This window comes from Limulus polyphemus, unplaced genomic scaffold (genome assembly GCF_000517525.1).
Source record: "Limulus polyphemus unplaced genomic scaffold, Limulus_polyphemus-2.1.2 Scaffold349, whole genome shotgun sequence".
Classification (NCBI taxonomy): Eukaryota; Metazoa; Arthropoda; class Merostomata; order Xiphosura; family Limulidae; genus Limulus; species Limulus polyphemus.
The window spans coordinates 116,350-142,811 of NW_013665959.1; the positions used below are offsets into that span (position 1 = coordinate 116,350).

At 34.3% G+C, this 26,462-nt stretch overlaps 1 protein-coding gene across 1 annotated transcript; it reads right to left on the bottom strand.

Moving 5' to 3' along the window:
- Window positions 1-17,077: 17,077 nt before the first annotated feature.
- Window positions 17,078-21,338, bottom strand: LOC106457586 (serine/threonine-protein kinase pim-3-like). Its single transcript, XM_013917023.2, has 6 exons — window positions 21,121-21,338; window positions 20,623-20,726; window positions 20,286-20,333; window positions 19,641-20,004; window positions 18,445-18,621; window positions 17,078-18,258 (listed from the first exon to the last, which is right to left on the bottom strand). Exons 1-6 carry the CDS (start codon window positions 21,197-21,199, stop codon window positions 18,065-18,067), a joined length of 966 nt encoding a protein of 321 aa, XP_013772477.1. The 5' UTR covers window positions 21,200-21,338; the 3' UTR covers window positions 17,078-18,064.
- Between the last annotated feature and the right edge of the window lie 5,124 nt (window positions 21,339-26,462).

Consider the following 26,462-nt stretch of genomic DNA (forward strand, 5'->3'; position numbering starts at 1 on the left):
TGCTTTGGTTAGTGTGTCCCGAATATGGATCCATCGGTTCTTGGTTTAAGATCCCTTGGCACAATAACGTGCTCCATACTTTGGGGACGTGGGTGCGCTATAACAGTCGATGGTCAAATCCCACTATTCGGTCAGCTAAGAATATCCTAACTGTTGGTGGCAGGTGTTATTGATTAGTTGCCTTTCTTTTAGTTTGTCAGTTCAAAATTATGAACGGCTATGAGCAGATATCCCTTTTGTGCATGTAGCTGTAAAATAAAGAATTACAACAGTTTCAACAGTATATTTCTGCTTTATAATAAAAAAACAAACTTACTGATTGAAGACAGTTCGTTCTATTCGACATCAGATTTCAAGTATATCTTCTACATGTTCTGTTCCAACTCACATCTTTTGTGTTCCACGTGAGTTTTTCGATAAGCAATACCAAATAACTACTGTTACTGATACTTTGTAAGGTACGGTAGATCAATACATGACTTCCTTAAGAAGACTTTTTTTCTTCTTAATTTACGATGGTAAATGAACTCGTGTAGTAGAGCTACTACATTTTTTATACCTTATAGTATCGTTTCACATTTTTATTTGTCTGACCAATGCTTAAAACTTACTGTAAACCTAGCGTGTGATTTGTTTTCATACAAGATTTATGCCTGTTCCCAGTGCTTTATTGTTTTATTGTCGGGGGAGAGGGGAAAGGATGTGTTTGGGCCTCTGGATGCGGTGTTATTTTAAACATCCCATGTTAGTCACTTGTCTGCTAATGAAATAACTCATCAGACGGCGGGAATGTACTGCCGCATTTTTGCCTGCTTAACAGTGTACTTTTTTTGTTATTTCACTAGAATTTGGGGGAGCTAGGGGGCAGTGTCCCCTTTGCCCCCACATCCCACGCTAGCGCAGTCCCTGTCTGTAACTACATGGTGACCCTCAAATTTAGCGCCATGACAGGCGGATTGTCGACGACAGCTTGAATCAGACATTCTAATCTCTAATTTAATCTGTCGCCTTTCTATAGACGTAGTCGTGAGAACTCGGGCTTTTTGTAATTCACTTACTTGATTTAATACAATTTAACTAGTAGGCAGTACACCTGTCCTGTCTGGAAAGAGAAACGAAATTCCATGATTATTCAAATATTTTATTTGATTTCCTGACATTAATCCTTTTTATGTGTGGCACAAGAAAACAAAACCCAAACAAACAAAAATTAGGCTAGTATTTTAATGATTAGTATACACCAATGAGGCAAAATATTATTATATAGTCTAAGTAAAAATTAGTCACTCACTGTTGAAATATCACAAATAAACTGTCAGGAACAAAGTTCAATACAGTAATGTTATACCTTTTAGGTGACAGCACCGTTGAGCATGCACAAAAGAATGTCTGTGTAGAATAAAAAACCAACAGTTTAACGCATGTACAACTTATATTTCATAGGTTTATATCACAAAGATATAGATTCATGATGGAAGAGGAACGAAACCCAATAATTGAGGTAAATACGACAATGGTGACGATTTCTTTTACATTTTGGTATCAGAAATCCAAAAGAGAAACCAGCTATATATATATCTGAAGCAAGATATTAATATTCGCTTATTAATAATCAGTTTTACTTACCGAAATAGTGCAATTTCCTTTGGTCATTGTAGTGTCCTGCACAGTAACTTGTGACCTAAAACATAATGAAAAATACCAAACATGTAGCTAATAACATTTAGTTTGAATTGGACTTTTATTGGGTGAATAAATATCACATCTGATTGAATAATGCACGGACAAGGCGATTCTAAAACGTTTCATTTTTTGTATAATTCAATATTAAAGGATTGAAAAAATAATAACAAAAAAAAAATATTTTTCTGTTATTATTTTTTCTTTCCTTTAATTCGTAATTATGGAAGCTTCAACTATTATATTGTATTAAAAACCGTTTAGGTATTTTTATTTGGATTCTAGAATCGAAACACTAGGTGACGCAGATTCTCCGGTGCTTTGTAAAAATGCGTTTTGAACTGATACAATTTTTTGTTGTTGTAAATTTTGCAAAACCTTGTGTACAGGAAAACTGACGTGCAAGAGGCTTCTGTTTGTGTATCACAATGACTCAACACAGGTGTATTATTATTCAAATAAGGCATTAATTATTTTTATGAGATCATCTAGATCCTATTAGGTAAATTTTTATATAACCACTGTCAATTTATACTTTTTACAAGCAACGTAAATTTAAATGTAAATTTAATGTGTTCTTTTTATGGAAAGAAATCAGCAAGTATTTTAAATATGTATATTTCTCTGTGCAAAACATGTGAAATTAAAGTTCGAGTGCCTTTATTAGGTTGTTACTTATGTTTATTACTGCACACGTGTACACATGTACTAACATTTCCTGATTTAGTCTCTATTTTGTTTATACGTGCGAATTCGAACAAGCTCAAAAATTTAAATCCTCAGCAGAACTGGATCTAATTTCAGCTTGGAATTCAGCAACAAATTGAACTTTGTTCAGCATTTTAAAAAATTAACAACCGAAACCTTCTGTTGCTAAAAGACCTTCAAAAACCGGATCTCCATCTCATACAAGATTTTTAAAGCCTTTGTCACCTAGCAACAGACGATCGACCAAAAGCTTTGTCGTATTAAACTGTAGTACCCTGAAGGTCAACTGGGTCTCTTGTCTAAAGATAGCTAATTGAAATGAGGTCAAGGTTTACAATAGAAAGCACGTGTTGCAAGGACGTGCTGTTTCAGAGGTTTATGTCCTACATAAGGTGAAATTTTCACGAATGGAATTTCCACACTTATTCATTATTTGGTGTTCCCCTTGTCTTCCTCTCAATCGTGTAATGATTGTTTACACACACACCTATATAGATGTGATTTAAAACACCTTTTGTTGTCAAACACAACTTTTATTTTATCACTACTTCTCCGACTTCTGCTAAAAATGTTGCTTCATCATGATGTAAAACATATTTCTTTGTAATTTATCTTTCGATTTCATAACTCGGCTCAACGCTACAGCAGATTGAAACTATAACCTTACAAGAAATTATATAGAAATGATACATATCATAGCGAAAACAAAGGCATAAAACTAAGAGAATAAGTTCAAACTCAATCTACTCGGCTTACTCAAAACATTTTTTTGTAAAAATATAAATTCAAGTTTTCTAGGGTATTCGAATTTGCATTTTGAGATACTTTCCAAACGTGTAACCCTAACTTTACATGAAAATTTACTAGAATATTTTATACAAAATTAAGTTTACTTATGCCTATAACTTTTCCTATTGAAAACGGCTAATCAAAAAAAAAAAAATACCATTCAAATATCAGTAAGTACAGGATTGAATTGTCTTAAAGATTTTTGCTGTGGAAATATAAACTTCTTTGTATATTTCAGTGAATTTCGCGCAACACTACTCGAGGGCTATCTACATTAGCATTCCTAATTTTAAATGATAGATTATACGGAATGCAATTCGTCAACAACACCCACCGTCAAATCTTTATCAACGAATAGTGAGATTAACTGTTACGTTATGGTAGTATGTTCGGTGTACGGATTTCGAACCAGTTTAGTTGTAGTTAAGCGCAAGGCCCTACAAAGGGCTATCTGTGCTCTGCCCACTACGAGTATCGAAACCCGGTTTCTAGCGTTGTAAGTCCGCATACATACAGGCTATACAACTGTGCCACCGGGGGGGGGGGGCAACAATGTCCTTGATTAGTGTGTGTGCGTTTTTGTTTTTTACGTTGTTGTTTTTTTATAGCAAAGCCACTTCGGGCTATCTCTTGTGTCCACCGAGAGGGTTCGAACCATGATTATAGCAATGGTTTCCAAACTGTGTGTCGTGGCAAGTGGCTAGGGGTGTTGCGAGAGTTTCACTAAACGAAGAATAATTAAAAACATAAAAAAATCTACAAAAAAAAACATTACATGCGACAGTAGGGATGTCGTGCAAGTCAAGGTAAGCGGGATAAGGTTTCGTCGGTGAAAAAAGATTTGGAAGCTACTGAATTCTAAAATCACTACGCTTACAAAATTAAAGATATTACGTACTTTTGTTAAGCTCAGTGTCATTCTCATAGAAAGATACTCAAAATACAGTCAAAGCATTTCAACTCGTTCATTACGTTGTTTTTTCATAGGAGAATATAAGGTCATTCTCATCTAAAGATACTCAAAATACAGTCAAAGCATTTCAACTCGTTCATTACGTTGTTTTTTCATAGGAGAATATAAGGTCATTCTCATAGAAAGATACTCAAAATACAGTCAAAGCATTTCAACTCGTTCATTACGTTGTTTTTTCATAGGAGAATATAAGGTCATTCTCATAGAAAGATACTCAAAATACAGTCAAAGCATTTCAACTCGTTCATTACGTTGTTTTTTCATAGGAGAATATAAGGTCGTTCTCATAGAAAGATACTCAAAATACAGTCAATGCATTTCAACTCGTTCATTGCGTTGTTTTGTCATAGGAGAATATAAGGTCATTCTCATAGAAAGATACTCAAAATACAGTCAATGCATTTCAACTCGTTCATTACGTTGTTTTGTCATATGGAGAACATAAGGTCACTAAACATAAAATACACATTGTCTTTGGTATAACATAGAAATAGCAAATACTCAAAGTTAAAAGGCTAAAAGCTACGAGCAATACACCCATCGAAGAAATTGAACAATTAACACATTTTTCAACAGCTTCCACCCATCTACTAACACATAATAGTTATCCATATAACAGTTATATTAACAGGTGATAGTTACTCACGTTACGGTTCTACTAACACGTGATAATTACTCACGTAACGGTTCTACTAACACGTGATAATCATTCACGTAACGGTTCTACTAACACGTGATAATTACTCACGTAACGGTTTTACTAACATGTGATAGTTACCCATGTAACGGTTCTACTAGCACGCGATAGTTACACACGTAACGATTTTACTAACACATGATAGTTACCCAAGTAACGGTTCTACTAGCACGTGATAGTTAACTATGTAACGGTTTTACTAGCACGTGATAGTTATCCACGTACCGGTTCTATTAACACGTGATAGTTGTAATAGTTATCCACGTAACTGTTCTACGAACACTTGATAGTTACCCATGTAACGGTTCTACTAACACATGATAATTACCCATGTAACGGTTCTACTAACACATGATAATTACCCATGTAACGGTTCTACTAACACATGATAATTACCTATGTAACGGTTCTACTAACACATGATAATTACCCATGTAACGGTTCTACTAACACATGATAATTACCTATGTAACGGTTCTACTAACACATGATAATTACCCATGTAACGGTTCTACTAACACATGATAATTACCAATGTAACGGTTCTACTAACACATGATAATTACCTATGTAACGGTTCTACTAACACATGATAATTACCCATGTAACGGTTCTACTAACACATGATAATTACCAATGTAACGGTTAGTGGCTCCAAAACATTGCCTGTGAAACCGTAAAGGAACAATACTTTTCTCTACTTTGTGATATTTCTTTTCAGCAGATAACATTCTTTATGTAATAAATACTTTTAATATAATTCTAAAAACCCATAATTACAATTCTCTACTTTGTGATATTTCTTTTCAGCTGATAACATTCTTTATGTAATAAATAATTTCAATATAATTCTAAAAACCCATAATTACATTGCCTCTTGAGATTTTCAGAGGTTAAAGGAGCACAGAATTACCTAGGGACGCACAGTATGTTGAGATTTTTTCTTTTATAAAGTTTAAAGCCAGTAAGTGTCCTTGGCCGAATTTTGCCTCTGTTCCCGTAACTAACTGGTTACAGTTCTTGAGACACATGGACCGACTACTCAGTTTCGAATTAAACTCAAATACGAAGACAGGTAAAACTTCCTGATTCAGTTCGATAAATGTATTTAATTTGTTAAATAAATGCTTCTCAAGAAAGAGAAAAAAAAAGAATTATGTGAAACGACACCATAAACTATGAAAAAACAAAGACTGCTTTTAAAGTAAAACAAAAAATGCTAATATCTGTTATACCTTAATGGAAATCATACAGGAGGATGGCAGTATTTTCAAATTAAAGTATGTTATTCAATTAAAAACTGCATTGGGTTAAAAATAACGTTTTGCTAGTGTTCGCCTGACTTCATCTGTTACTTGTGGCTTTATTTATAAAAGGCACGCATTTTTTCACATCTCACTATAGAAGTAAAGGGCGAGGCGCTAAAGGCTAGACATAATTTTGAATTACCTATTTCGAAGTCACAATTAGGAATTATCAAACTGAACATCAATCTTTTTTTGTTGTGTGTGTGTGGTGCATTTAAGATAGTTTACTATATATATATATTTCTATCTGCAACGTAAGTTCTCATAATATTATTAGCAAATTCCGCTACAGAAGATAATCACGATTTTGGAAATAATAGGTTTGGCACTGGAAGAAAAGCATGTTTTAATGTGTCTTTTTTTATCGCCTGGAGCTAAATAACCCAGATTAAAAGGCTGAACAGCCATATGATCAAATAACCGTGTCCTTGAATAACTATTTGTTTATTTCGCTGAGGCAGAAAGGCAGATAGCTAATGATTCTAAAATCCAGAATCTGTGAGTTTTATCATACTTTCCGGATACATTTGTAACTGAGACAAGTAACGATCGCCTGCTAGTGGTCTTTTGATCTTGTTTGCGTGAGTCATTAAATGGTTAAAAACTACGGCGATTTCCAAGAACACGGGAATTCTCACAGAAATCATATTCTTAAGTTGAATGAAAAATGTAGAAGAAACAAAACATAACTAGGCATAGCACACAAAAATCGTAAAACGTTTTGAGGGTATTTAATTTTAACATATCCATATTCTTCGTGACCGTTATCAGTGTTGTTGTTGTTTTTTAAGTCTAAAGTGGAAAAATTGTAACCGGTGATTTGAAGTTCGCACAAGTGTGTGTGTTTTCTCATAGCAAAGCCACAGTGGGCTATCTGCTGTGTCCACCGAGGGGAATCAAACCCCAGATTGTAGTATCATAAATCCGAAGACTTATCGCTGTTCCACTGGGGGACAAGTTAGTACGTGTGTTTTGTTATAGCAAATCTACATCGAGCTATTTGCTGTGTCCACCGAGGGGAACCAAACCCCAGATTGTAGTATCATAAATCCGATGACTTATCGCTGTTCCACTGGGGGACAAATTAGTACGTGTGTTTTGTTATAGCAAATCCACATCGAGCTATTTGCTGTGTCCACCGAGGAGAATCGGACCCCTTATTGTAGGGTTGCAAATCCGAAGACTTATCGCTGTCCCACCGGTGGACATCGCACAAAGCTACACGAAGGCTATCTGCGATAGCCATCCTTAATTTAGCAGTAAATAACTAGAGGGAAAGCAGCTAGTTATCACCACCTACCGCCAACTCTTGGGCTACTCTTTTACTAACGAATAGTTGGATTCAATGTCACTTTAATAACACCCTAATGGCTGAAAGGTAATGAACAACAAAATGCTCTTGGAGACTGCGCATGCGCTGGTTAGAAGAGATAATTTATATTGGAAATGAGTTAATTATTTGTATTTGCATTTGAAAAGTTCTAAGAGGAAACACTCGTTGTTTTTTCACAGGAAATGGCTATAAAATACCTGTTGCACATTAGCCTATCCTTTCAAGGAAACACGGTCTTAACAAAGAGTGTTATTTCGTGAAATAACTAGGATAAACAATAAGTTATTGTTAATATGATAATGAACGTAAACTGTTGATATGTTACGAAAGCAGTACATATTACAATGACGAATACCAGACACAAGTGGAAACGCGCAAGCGAAGAACAAGCAACAGACAGAGAACGATGACAATCAAACCTTTACTGTATTATTATATCAGTTAAGTCTAGTAAGCCTCAGTTTAGCAAGGTTTGGAGTCATCTTAAAATGTTACCACTCTAACGTAAGTAAAAGTTTGGAGACGACTTGACTGGATAATGGGAAAAAAAACTATATTATAAATGTACGACGTTTCGACAAATTTTACATTTATAATAAAGTTTTTTCATTACCCAGTGAAGTCGTCTCCAAACTTTTATTTTCTATAAAGTGGGGGCTAGAATCTCGTCATCAGTCTCTAACATAAGATTCATTGATGTTGCATAGAATAAAAATATCTGGTATTCAGTATTTTCATTATGTGCCATCTTGATTAAACAGCCAGTTCAATGACCCAAGACTCAGACACAGCCAGCTCTAATGTAGTACTAACCAGCCTGTCTCGCGAACTACTAAGCAGGCCATCCCCAGCCGCAAAATGTTTTACTCGCAATGTTTACAAATGTGGAATTTTAATGATATTTTGAATAGTACGTTTATTATCTAGTGAAATTACAGCCAATGAATGGAATGGAATGATTCATTTGATTTGTTTCCAATATTTGCACAAAGTTACACAAGTCTTTATCTGCGCCAGTCGTCCCTAATTTTGAATTGATGACTAGATGGAAGGCAGCTAGTCAACAACACCCAGGTGCAGTTTTTGGGATACTCTAATCGAAGAGTTGGATTTGATTGTCATTGTTTTAACACATCCACGACCACAAAATTCGAAGCACGATTTCACTTTCTTTTTCGTCAATGTGATCCGAACCATGCACCCTTGAATACACATTCCGGCACGCTACCATTTCAGCTCGGACTGGAATGAAAGAAATCACGAAAATTATAGTTAACGTTCGTGTGTTTAGTTATTTACTGATAATAATAAGAAACATTATTAACTAGTCAGATAATTATTATGCTCGACTACCACCTGACTGTAGGTCTGGTATGGTCTGGTGGTTAGGGTGCTTTACTCGCAATCTGTAGGTCACGGGTTTAAATCCCTGTGACCAAACATGCTTGCCCTTTCAGCTGTGGTTGTGTTATAATGTAATGGTCAATCCCACTATTCGTTGGTTAAAGAGTTGGCGGTGGGTAACGTTGACTAGCTGTCTATAATTGTTAATTAGGGGCGGCTAGGGCAGATAGCCCTCGAGTAGCTTTGCCGGAAACTCCAAATAAACCTAACCACCTGACTACGAGTTCTTGAGCTTAAAAGTGTAAAATAAAAAATAGTTTGTTAACTATGTGTAATTTACTTAACTTAAAGCACCCAAAAACCAATATTGAAAGAATGGAGGAGAATACATTTGATTCGTTAATTTTGTACTTTATTTTATGATGATTAAAATACGTGAAAGAGATGTTGGTGAAATAATTCTTATTATTATTAATGTGAAATTAGAAGGTTTTGCGTTGCAGCTCTGTTCCCATTAGTTGAAAATGTAAATACACTTAATAACACTCCCAAATTACACTGCACTTCCAGCTGTAGCACGAACTGGTATGTGTTTGTATATCTGTATTGATTTTTCTTAAAGAGTTGGTGTGCTGGCTAGAATCGACAACAACTATTCATAAGAAGTTATAATTGTTGAAAAGTAGATTAACTCAAACTAACATAAATGATGTATTTCTTAACCACCTGTCGTAACAGTTTAGTGTATCATTACAAAGTTAAGTGACAAAGAAAACGGACGTTCAATAAAAAGTCACATTTTACTCTTTCTCCTAAGTTACGTTTAAGACCCAGCAGTCATTATGGGAAGTTAATAGACTAATGGATGTCACAGTACTCTCCGACAAACACCATCTGGTTTTTAAACTATTTTCTCATAGACTCGCATCTCTGGCCTTTTATCTGTTCTATATTTTCTGCCTCATCATTTCTACCTCTTGCTTCAATTAAAACTCTTATTTGTTCTCCATGTATTACAAGAAGTAATTTTTCTATTCGTCCACTGTCCATATTTTCATCCATCCTCCAAACCCCTACTTGCCAGAGCAATTGAGGACGATAAGAAGTCATGCTACTACCTCTAACAGATCACCTTTCTGAGAGGTGGCTTACTGATCAATTTCCAATCATATACATGTATGGATGTTTTAGGGCTCACGTGGAACGCCATACCACGTGATCTGTCGCTAAGAGAATCGATTGTTAGACTTTGTATAGTGTGACGTGACCGCTTTTGTTTCTCTAGTCTACCTACTGGTAACAAACTCTGCTTGAGATACAAAACTATATTACAGTTGCTATAAGCCTTAAACCTTTGGAAAATAGAAACGAAATGGTCAATAAACATGGCAGATACTGTAATTTGTTCCTTAGAGGATTAAGCACACAAAGTTGTCCAAGGTGAAAATGTTGCCCCGTCCAATACAATATTATAATAAAAACCATAGAAACGAATTTTTATTGAATGGTGTTGCTGTAAATTTGTCACTTGTAAGATGAAATTCACTGATGCCCTTCCCTTCTCCTAGACATAATTATTTTACATTTTTTAATAGAAAGAAGACATGTTTCGTACGGCCTCTCTATAAAATTATTTTTAACAACTTTTCATAGTTTGTTTTATAATTAAGCACAAAGCTACACAATTGGCTATCTGTGCTCTACCCACCACGGGTATCGAAACACGGTATCTAGCGTTGTAAGCCCACAGACATACCACTGTGCCACTTGGGGGGGGGCATAGTTTGTTTGTAACATTGTAAGAGTTTTTGTGAAAGTAGGAAACTCAATAAGGTTAGTTTTCCCTGTAAACCTAAATCGTGGTTAGCGAAAAGTTTTATGTTTTATATTATCCAGCGGGAAAAATGTTGAGAAAACAGAACAGTTTTGCCGGTAGAAATCAAAGTTTGTTTTATAACATTGCTAATTCTGATTTATTAAAATTATAAGACAGCCGGAACAATAAAAATCCAGCTCAAAAAATTTATTCATTCACTCTTTAGAGTTTATCCTTCTCGAAATTTACTGTGTTCCAAGAATAACTTTCTCTACGTGGGTTAAATTCTTCCTGTTAAACTTTGATGCTTAAACTGAATTACTACAGCGCCAAAATGAAACAATGTATAACAATGACAGTACACTTTCTTATTGTACTACAGGGAGCTCAAAGGTTAATCAGTATTAATGTTATCATATAGTTTCTTACTACATTACAGGAGTTCACACACAAAAAAGTTCACTGAATTTCAAACAGTTGACAATTCTCCTGAAAAGAATAGTTAATTATTTGAAAACGCTCGAGTTATGGGTCTTTTTTGAAATTAATTACAGAAGTTCGAAGATTAAACAGTAATAACGCTACTATATTATTTATCACTACAGTAAAGGATTTCGGAGATTAAGCAGTAATAACACTATCATATAATTTCTCACTACAGTACAGTAATAACGCCTCCATACAAATTCTCACTACACTACAGGAGTTCGGAAATTAAACAGTAATAGTACTACCATATAATTTATCACTACACTACAGGAGTTCGGAGATTAAGTAGTAATAACGCTACCATATAATTTCTCGCTATACTACAGGAGTTCGGGAATTAAACAATAATAACACTACAATATAAGTTATCACTACACTACAGGAGTTCGGAGATTAAGTAGTAATAACGCTACCATATAATTTCTCGCTATACTACAGGAGTTCGGGAATTAAAGAGTAATAACACTACAATATAAGTTATCACTACACTACAGGAGTTCGGAGATTAAGTAGTAATAACGCTACCATATAATTTCTCGCTATACTACAGGAGTTCGGGAATTAAACAGTAATAACACTACCATATAAGTTATCACTGCACTACAGGAGTTCGGAGATTAAGTAGTAATAACGCTACCTTATAATTTCTCGCTGCACTACTCTCTCCGTCTCAACACTCATTAAGCTATAAGCTGATATTCACTTAAGATTTAAACCCCTTTGGTTTGTTGTAGCAAGATCCGAAACTGAACAATTCGTTGGAGGAAATAAGACAATCATCTGAAAAAGACCACAAGTTACTTGGTAGTTCATCTTTTAGAATTACCAATTAAAAAGAAACTCTTTGTTTGTTTTTTTAATTTCGTGCAAAGCTACACGAGGGCTATCTGCGCTAGCCATCCCTAATTTAGCAGTGAAAGACCAGAGAGAAGGCAGGTATCATCACCACCCACCGCCATCTCTTGGTCTACTCTTTTACCAACGAATAGTGGGATTGACCGTCACATTATAACGCACCTCAAAGCGGAAGATGTAAGTGTGTTTGGTGGGACGGAGACTCGAACCCGCGACCCTCAGGTTGCGAGTCAAGCACCCTAACTATCTGGCCAAAAACAAACTGAAGAATAATGAAATTTGTATTAGTTTGTTTGATTTCGCGACCAAAAATTTTCGACTATACATTATTACTTACTCAAAAAAATAATAAAAAAATAATTACCACATCGACATTATGATATTTTCGAAACTACAGTGTGCTAGAACAACATATTTCGGTGTGTTTGTTTCACGTTATTGTAATATAGTGACTGCCAGTTTCAAAGCATGCGGTATCTCCTGATGAATATCGAATGTTACGATGTTCTGAAGAAACTTGTTTTAGATTTTTATATCATTAAGAATTACGGTACACGTCAAGTAACTCAAATAGCAAAGTAATGCCACAGATATCTCAGACATATTCTTAGACATCACCATCACCGCTGTAATCCCCAGCTAATCCTTGAGGTTGTTCTTTCACTAAAGTTTCTGCTTTCCACAGAGCTATTCCTTTAGAACTGTATCACGCATTACCTTAATTTACTTTCATTGTCTGGGGATGTGTGCAACGTATTTTAGCTTTCTGATATTTACTTGTGCAAGGAGATAACGTTGTATTCTCCAAGTTGCAAAAGAATCGGCTCGTTTTTTTGTGTGTGTTTCCTTCAGGAAATACAGTGATACCTATATCGACTCATTTCAAATTCTCACATCTTCCAACACTTCAAACCTAAACATTGGGAAGCTTCTTTATCTGGACCACTCCCCTGAATATAACCTCATTTCTATATTGGATTAACTAATGTCAAAATCCGGCCATTGAGCTATTTTGTTGAAAACTTGCGCTAGCCGTAACGTTATTAAATATATATATATATATATTTACAGTTAGAATTTCTGTTAGAAAATCTTAAAATATAATATTTTTTAAGTTTTGGAATATCTGTTAGCAGCCTTATTTCAATGCTTTAGATGAAAATTTGCTCACATCATAACAATATAAACTATTTTTATTCGTATATGTTTGTTTGTTTTTGAATTTCGCGCAAAGCTACAAGAGGGCTATCTGCGCTAGCCGTCCCTAATTTAGCAGTGTAAGACTTGAAGGAAGGCAGCTAGTCATCACCACCCACCGCCAACTCTTGGGCTACTCTTTTACCAACGAATAGTGGGATTGACCGTAACATTATAACGCTCCCACGGGTGAAAGGGCGAGTATGTTTGGTGTGACGGGGATTCGAACCCGCGACCCTCAGATTGCGAGTCGAGCGCCCTAACCACCTGGCCATGATTATTCGTATAATCTCATGAGATATCATGATAACGTCAAGGGCAGTATCGAATGTTGCAATATTTGTAAAGTAATACTTTCGAAAATCAGGGAAACTGTAAATTCAAAACCCAGTTTTACATATGGATTTCATATCATGACGTTAGTCAACTGAAGAATATTAATGGAGAACGAGATCCTCTTTTCGTTTAACAACGATCTGTTCTACATAGATAAACCATCCTTATCAGATATTTCCATAAATTTTTGTAGTTTGATATAACTTCCCAGTTTTGTAAATATTTTTCACTCAGAAATTAAAAAATATCCTTTAAAAAACATCATTTAGTGTCTTATCTGTAGTCTTAGCACTTTGTGACATCACACACTTTCTCACATATACCAGAAGTAAATTAATGTGATTCTGAATTAATGACAAATGGATAGGCATATACGATCAGTCAATCTAAAGTATTCAGATCAATATTCACCAGTTGGTCCGAGCTGTGGATCAGAGGTTCTGTGATTTGTGTTCCGCACTATGGGGCCGTTGTTGCGTTAAAGGAGTGACGGTCAAATCCCACTATTCAGTTAGAGTAGCCCACGAGTAGGCGGTGTTGACTAGCTGCCTTTCCTTTAGTATACCACTTCAAAATTTTGGATGATTAGCGTAGATAACCCTCGAGAAGCTTTGCACGAAATTCAACAAAATTTTAAGATTTTTGTAGATTTTAAGAATTACATATCTCTACTATTTGTCAAATAAAGTTTTATTAACCACCGTTATCTCAGTGTCACAATTTTTAATATTGGATAATTTCTAATATATTACAATAACCTTTTGTGCATGTGTAAATTTTCAAAATCTACAATTTGAATAACTTACTAACCATAAATACACACACCAATACTAATGTTGCTGTAAACCACCACAATGTACATTAAATTTCAATTACTGATTAAAAAATTGTTAGGCGTAAGAGCGAGCTCACATTAATATTCTTCATCTGAGCATTAAACAGTTTTGTTAAATTTCATGTTTTTTAGAAAAAACAACATTAAAAATCGACAAGAATCAGTATAAATAAAGTGGAATGGAGTGAATATAGTGAGATAAAATAAGTGTTAGCAGTTTAAATATACATATATATATGTTCATATATGTGTATATGAAATCACACATCAGTTGGAGTCAGTCTTGTGTTGCGGCATATTGACTTAACAGCTTTCTTTTATTTAAGTCACTTTCTAAAAAGAAGAAAACAATATTTTTTTTTTGACAATTCGGAGTTAAAGTAGTTTTTAATTCTTCTCGTTCATTATTTCTTCTAGGAAATTTTCAGATCTTCTACAGCAACTATTATCTGTCCTGAAAAAGGCTGTTGGAATGGTTTGTTTGGTTTAGCACAAAGCCACGCAATAAGCTACCTATGCTGTCCAATTAACCATATTTCGAAATTAAAACAGAAACAATTATACAGGTACACACAAGAGGCCAAACCAAGAATATAATTACCTTAATGTTCACAAACCATTACCGTAATAAATAAAGTTCCCAATAGATGGCGGTTGACAAACGCAAATAATAACCTTTTTTTCTCTGTTCTGACGTATATACTGTCCTTGATTAACATTAATTTTCCTTTTGAAACATTTTTTGCACTACGAGGTGGAAATCGTATGTAGGAAACTGTGTATTTTAGTACGCTACATCTAAAGTAATATGTATTTTAGGTGACCTACTTTTCAACACCATGTAGTAACATCAAGTTCACACGATGTTTTTATATCGTGTTGATAAAACGAAGCAAATCACATTCCATAAATTCTCTATGCCAAACAATAGAAACTGATTTATAACATTTTCAGATCCGAATCTGTGTTTGCTATTACAAACTAATAATGAAGGACAATTCTTCAGTTTATGAGAAGCACAGATTACTCAAAGTCTCAGTATTTTTTTTTCTAGATCCTGACACTCTCTATCAAATCGTGATTTTTCTCATACGTTTTAAATTAATAAGCGTTTCAAGTTTCATAAGAACAAATCATTAAAACAATGATGTCGTTTACATGTATCGATACCGAATATACGTGAACATTTTTATCATGTTGGTTTCTTTAGAAAAAAAAAAAAATCTCTAAAATGCATCGATGTTACAATGAAGCCGTGTATTTTTAGGTTTTTCTTTTGAACTCATTCTCATTACTCGCCAATTGTTTAACTTGCTTTGTCTTTCAAATACTCTGATTGTGTTAAGTGAAATGCTATTTTTATTCTTTTAATACCAGCTATAACGATTTACTGCAGAGGTTCATAACTGTTATTAACTCGAAATTCCGGTTGTAATTGGGGGAAAACTCCGCTCAACATGTTATTACATTTGTAAATTCTAAAAACGTTATTCAGCTAATAATTGTTTAAATTATTACTTATGTTTATAGTTATTCCAGTTTTTAGCGGAATACTTTTAAAAATGTTATTACACTGTACCAAGTAATGTTCATCGTGTCGCTGCGAAATATGGGTTTTCAATTTCTGTTAAGTTTGTAAACTTTCTAACATGTGTAATTAGTTTGGAAAATGTTTGTACGATTACTGTCCTTAAAGTTTATCATCATTCACAAAGTCCAACACTTAATAAAGATACGAAACGCAGCCTACGCTATTGTGCCATACAACCAAATATATGTTGAGGAACACACATGAGTAACATAAAATTCTCGGAATAAAACAAGTCCCTTGTTTGATTGGAGGCGGGAATAAACAAAATATGAACATCAAATAAGCTCATTCTGAAAGCTTAATCAATGGCCGTTCAAGTGCATTTCATATACGTCATAAAACAAGCTCGCACCGAAGACAAACAGTTCACATACGAATACAGGAAAACAAGCTAACTTCTTCTAAATTGTGATAATGGTTTCATATCAGTTAGTGAAGACTGAGACACAATAGTTCTTCATTATTTGTAACAAATTATCAACAAAGTATCTTGTACCAGTACGTTTTTTTAGCTCCCCTATTATTACAAGTCATTCAAAAACCCAGATTATCTTTCGTTAACCATGTGAGTCGTTGAATCCTGTGATCGGTAGTCACATGAAACGCGCTGCTGATGACGAAACTTTGCGTCAACCACATTCCCGACATAAAAAGCCTTGAGTCAATATAAACCAAACACTCAAAATCGCCATATACGTTTTACTTCTAAGTTCTGTTTCGGTACAGAATCTTTCACGCTTGCCACATCTTCCTGTGACGTCATGGCTTGGGCAATATGCCCGCACACAGACGCAGGTCTTGTTACGCACCCAGTTCTTAGTAAGGAATACATACATATCTTGAAGGAATGCCAGCTTGACGATTACGAAGAAGCTACTTATGTGTTGTGTAATAAGAATTACCTCGAACATTACAAATCGTTACGCCACCTAATAATTTTATTCATTTCATGTTAAATAGTAATGAAAAGAAACGTGATTTTTTTTACAACATACGTTACGTGTAAATAAAAAATTGCAGGTTGAGCGACTTATGTTACGAACAAATATCATTCAAATAAAGAAAACAGGACACATTTGTTGGTTAATGAAACATTTTTTTAAAAAAATATCTTTTTTAATATTATACACTATATTTACATGCAAGGAGAGTGGTAACTCTCGGGAAAACAATCTGTTGTAAGATTCCCCTAGACAGACTTAAATATGTATACATTTCAGGACACTACTCGTATGGAAGCCAGTTCCTTCGGATCAAATGTTGGATCTCTTCACAGTTATAAAGATGTAATACATACTGTATACAGATGTCAATAAATAAGAAACCTATATACAAACAGTGAGGAACTGAAAGTTGGCTCATGGTTTCAATTTATATACATTTATAATATAAATACACTCGTTACGTTATCTAGCGACTTGACCGTCTATTTAAATATTTTCCCGACTAATCAATACTTGAGGGCTCAAGTAAAATTGGCACGTTATAACTTTATTCTTTCCCTACTCTGAAACTTTGATAAATAACCAATTCAATTAATGTGTATTAAAGTAACTTTTATATTCTAATATACAGTTCAATCCACTCTGGATATCAATATCCGGAAAAAAGTTATCCAAACTTCTAGCCCTCACCTTTGGTTTCGCAACTCACAAAATGCATATCTTTGCACAAAACCGATACCCGTTAATTGTAGTAAGTATACCTACTTCAACACTGTCTTGCCATAAAAAATAAATACATGACTATAAACACAGCATATTTAGTGTCTTCTTCACTCTTCGTGCCTGATATGCCATTAAATGGTTAAATACAGAATATAAGTTAACCCCCAACACGAACAACTGTACACAGTTCAGTAGTCAACGATGACTCAATTGTTTGTAAATATATCCAAACACCGGAACTGACCAACATTTGGACAAAGCTGCGGCCAGAACCTACGACTCACTTGGGCCAGACGACAGGAAAGGCAACGAGATTCTTACCGATGTCGGTAAATAGATGTCGTTATTTACAATGAAGGGCGTGTTATCTGTCGCCATAACAACCCTGAACAAGCTCAGTCACTTCAGTTCTAGGAACCAACACTACCACTACGATTCTGCTGGTCATCATATACTTTCTTCACTGCTTGTGGACGCTACGTCCACGGAATGCTGGTCAACAGAGCTACGTCTCACAGGAATATTGGCGGAGGTGGTACTCTCAAGCTTGGCAGACATCCAAGGATGAGCGAGGATGTCTTCCAGAGAAATCCGGTCACTAGGACGGATTGACAAGCACTTCCTGATCAGGTCTTGGCACTCTATAATAGACGAAGAACAAAATAATTATAAAAATGATCACTAAACTACCAGAATTAAAGTAACTAAGTATGAATGACCATCTACAAAGACTACGGATGACTCAAGCAAGAATATCTACTTATAAGGAAATGAAATATCGCAATACAATAGTTTTAATCGCCATGTTTGTTAGAAATATCGTTTACCTGCAGATAATCTACGTCGGAAAGAAACATCGGCTCTAAGAATCTGATCATCACGCTGGAAAGGAATATCGCCACACACCATGTCGTACAGTAGGATTCCCAAAGACCACACGGTGGCGCTGCGACCGTGGTAGCGATTATAACGAATCCATTCGGGTGGGCTGTAAACTCTGGTTCCTGTAGGGGGGGAAAAAGAGGAAAGCTGTTAAATACAAAATATAATTTTAAGTTAAATAAACAAAACATAATTAGCTAATTAAAGAGTACTGTTAAAAATTATAAGATGGCGTGTATCCAAGCGTTCATAATCCTTAACTTCTGAGTCACTCGGGGGAGCTTAAATGTCAACCTCCAAAATTCTCAGACTTGGGCCCCTGCCAGGCGCGCGGTGATTAATTTTGGTCGGGCAGAGCAGGTACTTTACGAACCATGGATATATTAAGTAAGCCTGAGCTGGAAGCTATTTTCTACCTTAAGTTACTCAACCACGCCTCTTGCAGTTGCCAAAATTAGAATTTAGAACAGCTTTTTGTCAAAAGAATGCGTATCGTTATCATGCATTACATTCTCTCCTAATATAAGTATATTAAACTAATGTATAACAATAACTCATGAGCAGCCGTTATACACTTACTTTGAACAATAGCAGAAAATAAACTAACCATCCAGAAACAATAGGGGAAAAACCAGGTTTCCTACCAGCACTGCCCTCAAGCTTGTCAAATAACTAAGCCAATCACAACTGAAGCTTATGTGAGGCCACGGTGAGGCGAATCAACCCATATGTTGCTAGGACTAGTTTAGCTACTTTTCTTGAATGAAACCCGAGACCCCGAAGGCAACACCATAGTTCTACTGTCTCCTTCTATTTCAAATAATGAATCGACCACTTCTTTTCACATCCCTATCGTCATACTAACAAGATAGTAATGAGTCCAGTGTTATTTATATACGAAAACATTAATCATATGAAAGGTATTCTACCTTAAACATCTTGCGACTACTGTTTTATTGACTTGCCCCCCACTTTGTAATATACACACACAACGCAGGTTAATTCAATGCCAATATTTTATGCCGCCATTAAATTTCCTCCGTTAGAATATCATTAAATCTGTATTGCAGTGTTTTACACATTTTAGCAAAAATATAAGTATATATATATATATATATTTTAAACCAAACACAATATTTACCATCAAAATCTGTGTAGACTGTGTCCTTCATGTAAGCTCCTGACCCGAAATCAATCAACTTCAAAGAGAATGTTTTCATATCAACAAGAATGTTCTCATCTTTAATGTCGCGATGAATAACACCAGCCTTGTGGCATGCTATCACAGTTTCAACAACCTGCCGAAAAAACAAACGGGATAACTTTTCCTCCAACACACCGCGCTCCGTGATGAAGTCGAACAAATCCTTCACTGGTTCAGGACGCTCCATGATGATTATGAACGAATCAGGGCGTTCGTACCAATCCAACAGACGAATCACTCCCGATGAATTGTTGACTTTTCGTAGCAGACAGATCTCTAATGGTACCCTATTCCCTCCGATCTAAAATGGAAACACAATGGTATTTGTGTTATTGGTCAACTCAAACGATTTATGTGCAACGTAAATATATATATATATATATTGAACAAATGAAACGCTTTAGAGAGATTGTGTTGTTAAATGCTAAAATGAAACACTTATTCTAAGAATTAGGCCTAACTAAAAGTATTGTCAGTAACAGTAAACACTATTTAAGACCTAACCCTAGTTAAAGTTAAATTGCATTGTGAATATAATGATGATAAAGGGAAAATGAAAAAAAAATTTTCGAACTGGCTTACCTGTCCCCATTCGGTGACTTTCTCTTTTGAAACGTGTTTTATGGCAACCTGAAAAACGGAGAAATGCACAGTGTTAATTGACTTATCAAATTTAAGCTTAATTAAGTTACTACAAAAGTACAATGAAAATTTTCTTTTGGTGCCAAGTTTGAAATTTGAAACTGTAAGGCTCGTTATGCTTTTCAAACATGTGAAATTATTAATTTTTAATGTTATAACACATTATACTATGTAGCTCATCCTATCTTACAAAATGTATTGATTACAAAGTTGTATTAATTAGGCTAGAGCTAGGAAGGAAACTCGTACAGAAAATATTAAAGTGAATAAAGCTTACCAACAGATTATCCCGAACTCTTGTTCCCGCATAGACAGTGCCAAAGCCACCCTTGCCAAGGACTGGACCTACACGATATGCCTTTTCAAACGGTTCTTGGCGTGCTATTAAAATAAAAAACAAAATAAAAAATCAGTTTCATAGCAAATATATATGTGTATGTATATCAGAAAAGAGTTATTGATTTGATAAACACTTTCGAACTTTTATTTATTTGGCTATGTAAATAAAAAAATTTACAGGGAATACGAGTTATGGAACGTTGAAAATGAAACAATAACAACTTATAATTTGATAATATATAGGTCTCTTGCACGACTGATTGTGGTATGCCGGACATTTTTATAAAACTTTGGGGAACAAGAAATACTATTACAGTGCTTTTACTTATTTATATCTAACTTGAATAGCATTAGTAAGGGACCTAACGAGACGAACGTTAGCTTTCCAACAATCAAGCGTTCAAACGATAAATACAATAGTTGGAAGTTAGCCTACCTTGCTTATCCTTTTCATTTTGATGTGCACATCCTGAAGAAAAAACACCAGAAAATGTGGAAATCTTTCGGGCTAACATTCTTCGTATCAAAGTATCACTGTATAACCAGTACTAAGTGTACAAGATACCTTTAAATTTTTCCCGCACACTTTTGCTATATAACTTATAAGAGTTGTACACCACCAATGTTACTTCGACGGCAACGTTGCATGAATTGAATATGGGGAACGTTGACCGTAAAATAAAATATACCGAAAGAGTATTACTACGCTGTCTGGAGGAGGAACTTGTACAGGCAAAAAAAAAGTAAAGTAAAGGGAAATGAAATAAAAAACACCAACAAAATAGATGTACTAGAAATTTGTGATATTAATTATTAATAAAAATACAATATAATACAGCGATTATTCATCTGTAAGAAACAGATTTGCTAACATTACATGTATCACTATTTTTTTGATCGTTTTGTGCGGTCTACCACTATGTTTGATGGTGAGTAAATTGTCAAGTGCGTCACAACACGTGCGTGGTATTATAATAAGTGGAATTCCAAACCCGCCAAAAAATGTCCAATCACCAGACAGGGTCTCGGATTTCCTTCCCAGAATTGTCCAATGAATGTGAAGGAGTTGTCGTTTAAATATACACGTAAAGGCTATTCTACCCATGATTCTCCGTACTATTTTGGCTTTGTAGGAAACGTATGCAGAAGTTTGTATGCTACTACTAGCGATAGTGATAGTACAAAGTACAAGTAAATACGATAGACATACCAAACGATTCTTTCATTTAATGTATTTAAACTGCCCAAACAAAAATGTTAACAATAATATTTTGAACTAATTGCAAGTATGTAGCTTTTATTTTCCTTAGCACGTTCTTACAAAGAAATGAAGTTACTGTACTTCTGTGGCATCATGAAGAAAACGTTAATACGTTTTCCAGTGTTGTATCATTTTTAGTTTTCGTCACAATATTTTGTTTTAAACTTATAACGTGGGTAAGTTAATGACGAAATGAAACTAAGCCGTTTTTCTCCTCCATTTGCTAGAATTTTGAAAAGCTTTCAAAGTCCTTGGAGCCGTCTACGGACTTGATTAAAATCGACCTTAGTCATTCATGTCGCTACCAAGTAACAAAAGTGAACTTATATTGTCTATTTAACAGTTTTATTTTCACTGGAAAGCCAATGACAAGTTATTTTCGTGTTCACTAATAAAAGTATTTTAATTTAGCGAGATTTTCACCATTATTATTATATTTTCTATTTGAATATAAAATAATACTTTAGTAACATTATTGTTATACTAACATACTGTATTAAATACAGTAATAGTACTACAAAAGATTTTGAAAGAATGAATTTGGGAAACATTTTTCAGTAGGGCATAGTTATATACTAAAATAGTTTAAAATGAGTGTTACTACGAATATTCACTAGTTGGCGATGAATAGTTTGTATAAAATAACTGGGGAAAACATTTTTGTGAAGTGGGAATTCCAGTCAATTTTTGGCATCCAACGATTTTTACACTATATTTGTTATACAACACCCATGGCCACGTAGTCTCTACATTTCCTGCGTTGGCTAAGATTCAGCTGGTTTGGAGAAACGCGCAGCTACTAGCCGCGGTCGGTGTTGCCCACTTTGGCTGTATCCGCATTGTATTCTTTAAAAAAAAGACCTTGAAGAACTGTTAAAAGTCCTCACCTGAAATATATGTAGTACTTAGTCATTCGAAGTCGGTTGTATGAGACAATGATATATCGAAGTGATAATAACCTATATATTGCTCTGCGTTGAAACAATGGAATAGAAAAGAAACAGTAGATCTCTATAAATTTCAAACAAAGAAGCTATGGAAAAATAAATTAAATATATAGATATATATTCTCCCTCAAGATTAAAAATACTCAAATAGTCGATATCAAGGGGGAAGACACACATAATATTTTACACTGTGCGAAGTATTGTAAGTGCGTGTTTTCTTGTCGGAATAATCGTTTTTAATGTAAGATTAAATTTGTTCTTCTTAGATTTCTTTCCTTTTCTCTAGTTGACTCTTGAAGTTGTATTACACACAGAAAGATCAAATAAAACTTGTTTATATAATACAAGTACACAGTGTTTCGTTCAGTGTGTTTGCCACGTCGTGTATCTCGCACTAACAAAAACAATATTTTAATCCACAAAGGCACAACGTTATTATAATTGAAAAGCAAACTTGAAAAGGCGCTTAGTTTGTGGTTTCTTAGGAGGGTTATTAGTGAGTGAAAAAAGCAAAAAATAGCTTGATTATCTTAACTAAAATACTTCTCACAATGTAAAAATTTACACCAAGTATAGTAGAAATGGACGCTTGCTTTCTGAAATGTGAAATATATTATTCGAATTTATACGTGCAAAGGCAGCCAAATATAATTTTCAGACTAAACTAAAATTTATCAACCCTGTTTCGTACGATTAAACATATTAGTGAGCAAAAAACAAATTTATTCGATACATGGTTAACTCCATCCTTTTCCGGACACATCTTTCCTTTGGTAAGTGTTTAGATATATTTTAATAAATAATGCTTATTCTTTAATTTTTTTTAAAGAAAGGGTGAACCTTTACGTGGGACACCTAGTAACTCGTCAAGGCCGTTGCAGACGATCGACCTCGGGAAATGTCAACGCACTATTTTGCATTGGAACGCTAGGCCTAAAGTCGTAAAGTTGCATTCCTTCACGCATACACCGATTGGCCTAACAAAGATATTGATGACGTTAATGGTCATGTGATAGTTTCGAAGTAAGACTGTATCGTATCAAATATATCCTAATTAGCAGGAATTATATTACCAGTTCAGGATGAATTTCTTTTTTTTTTTTTGTTCTGCATGATATAACTTAAATTTTTTTGGCTAAAAGTATCTGAGTTTAAAATTATAGAAAAAGCTTTCTATCAAGTGTAACATTTTACTTCTTATTCCTACCCTTTCTAATTTTACCATTGACAATTTTTGTGATACTGAATCGAAAGCCATTTTCATATCTAAGAAAATCACCTTTGGTATCAAATTATAATTAAAGTTTTTATGGATTATAGAAGTGAACTCTAATATTACATTTCCAGCACCCACATAATTTTAAACCAAAAAAGCAGAGAAAATGTTAAACTTGTCATAAACGTTTAAAAGGTTTATTTGACAGGTTTTTTGAATAATTTTAGATAATACCGACAAAAAGGAATAGGTGGGTAATTTGGGAATATACTATAGCTATTTTTAAAATTTCCAGAACGATGCCTATCTAGAGTGATAAATCAGTTAAAAAACACGTTATTACATTTATTTCCCGATACATACTTTATATTACAAATACTTGTATATGAATTGCTCCAGCAACTCTCCCAGAATCCAATTCCTTTATCACTTCTTCAATCTCAGTTTCAAATATATATATCCAGAAGAAAAAATGGATTAATCATTATTTTAACAAGTAAGATCTTATTAGGTAGATTATAGTTCCTAAAGTTATCAACCAACCAAGTTTCCAGTACTCTCGTGTAATACTCATTGAATTTATTTACTAATTCTACTGGATCTTCCTTCCAAAAGTAACTAACACTTTTATCTACAATTTACTTTAAAAAAAATTCTTCTTATTTTTAGATTTACCACGCATTTAATTTGTGATATCCTATTGTTTTTAATCGTTTTTTTATTTCTCCTTTTAATAATTCATCTTTAAATTATTTTGTCATTGACATAGTAATTAAATATGTTATCGTTAGTGTTAATTTATAAATATTGTGTTTTAAAAGTTCAGATGTAATTTTATCCTTTTCTGTAGCTTTTCAATTTTTTTAGAGAATTGATAATTTTATTAACTTTTTATTCATCAGTTGATGTCAGTTAGATACAGTTGACCGTTTTCTCCAACAATGGTCAGAATTCTACTATACCTCCAACTGTACCTCCAAATGCGAAAGACATAAGAAAACCTTTCATAACACACGTCTAAAAACCGCTTATCTCAGTTACGTAAACGTGGCTTTAGTGTTACTTACAATGCAAATTGAACACAATGAATGTCTGGAAGCGTGTAAAGTGGTTTGATGAAAAGCATTTGATTTTATTCTGTGTTGAAGCAAAGTGTAACTGAATATGGAGGAAACCACGTGACGTACTTGACTATCTCTGATACAGGAGGTGGTATAATGGTATGGGGGTTCTAATGACAGGACTTAAGCTCTTTGATTTCTTCAAAGAATAAAACTGTACTCATTATGTACTTCAATGCCGTTAACGATCATATCACTCCCCCAATGCAGCGATTCTATTATGAATAACAAAGAGAAGGTAGTTTAAGAAGCGTCAAAGTGTCTTCAGTTTTCTCCTTTGGCCAGAGAAATAATTAATCTTACTTTGATTGAGCACTTTTAAGATGTTTTCAACGTCGAATTCGCTACCGTTATTCTCTGCCGACATTTGTTAATCGTGCAATTACAGACCATATCCTTGGTGAATGAATTAAACTCGAACAGAACACTAACCAGCATCTTGAGAATACTTTATCATGTAATCAACTGACCTGTTATTACTCATTACCGTACACGGAAACGTGTTTACTTGAGATTATCTTTAAGTCTGCGTGCATCATACATGGGGAAAAAAAATCTGCTTCAAAAAACGGCACAATTTTCGCCCAAATTTTACTTTAGACTCGTTCCTTTGTGCATGAGAACGTTCGGATAAGTAACCTAATGATAAAGTTTAATTTATATATATATATATTATATGTTACGTTACTAAAAATACTATTAGGTATGAAGTTTAATTTTACGTATTACCACTGCGATAACTCTTCTTCACTATGAAAAGAGTTGACAAGTTTAACTTTTTATATATATACTATTTGTTACGTTACTAAAAATACTATTGAGTATGAAGTTTAATTTTTACGTATTACCACTATGATAACTCTTCTTCATTATTAAAACGGCTTACATCGTCATTTGTCGGGTGAAGATCCCAAATAAAGACAACAAAAATAATGAAGGATAGTTTTTCTAATTTCACAATATGAACAGTTTCCTAAATATATTTTTCCATTTATTTATCTATTTTACCCCTGGTGAAATATCAGAGTTCAAATGAAAATCGGTTATTCTAATAATTCATTCACAACTGGAATTTCCCTTGAGCAGGTAAAGTCGACTGATGACTAATAGGTAAAATCCACATCGTTAAGAAGCCGGCCGGTTTTGGAAAGATAAAATTTGTCTGATAGAGAGAGAGTGAGATGTAAATATTTAATAACCCTATGATTTTTTGACATAACGATTTCATATATA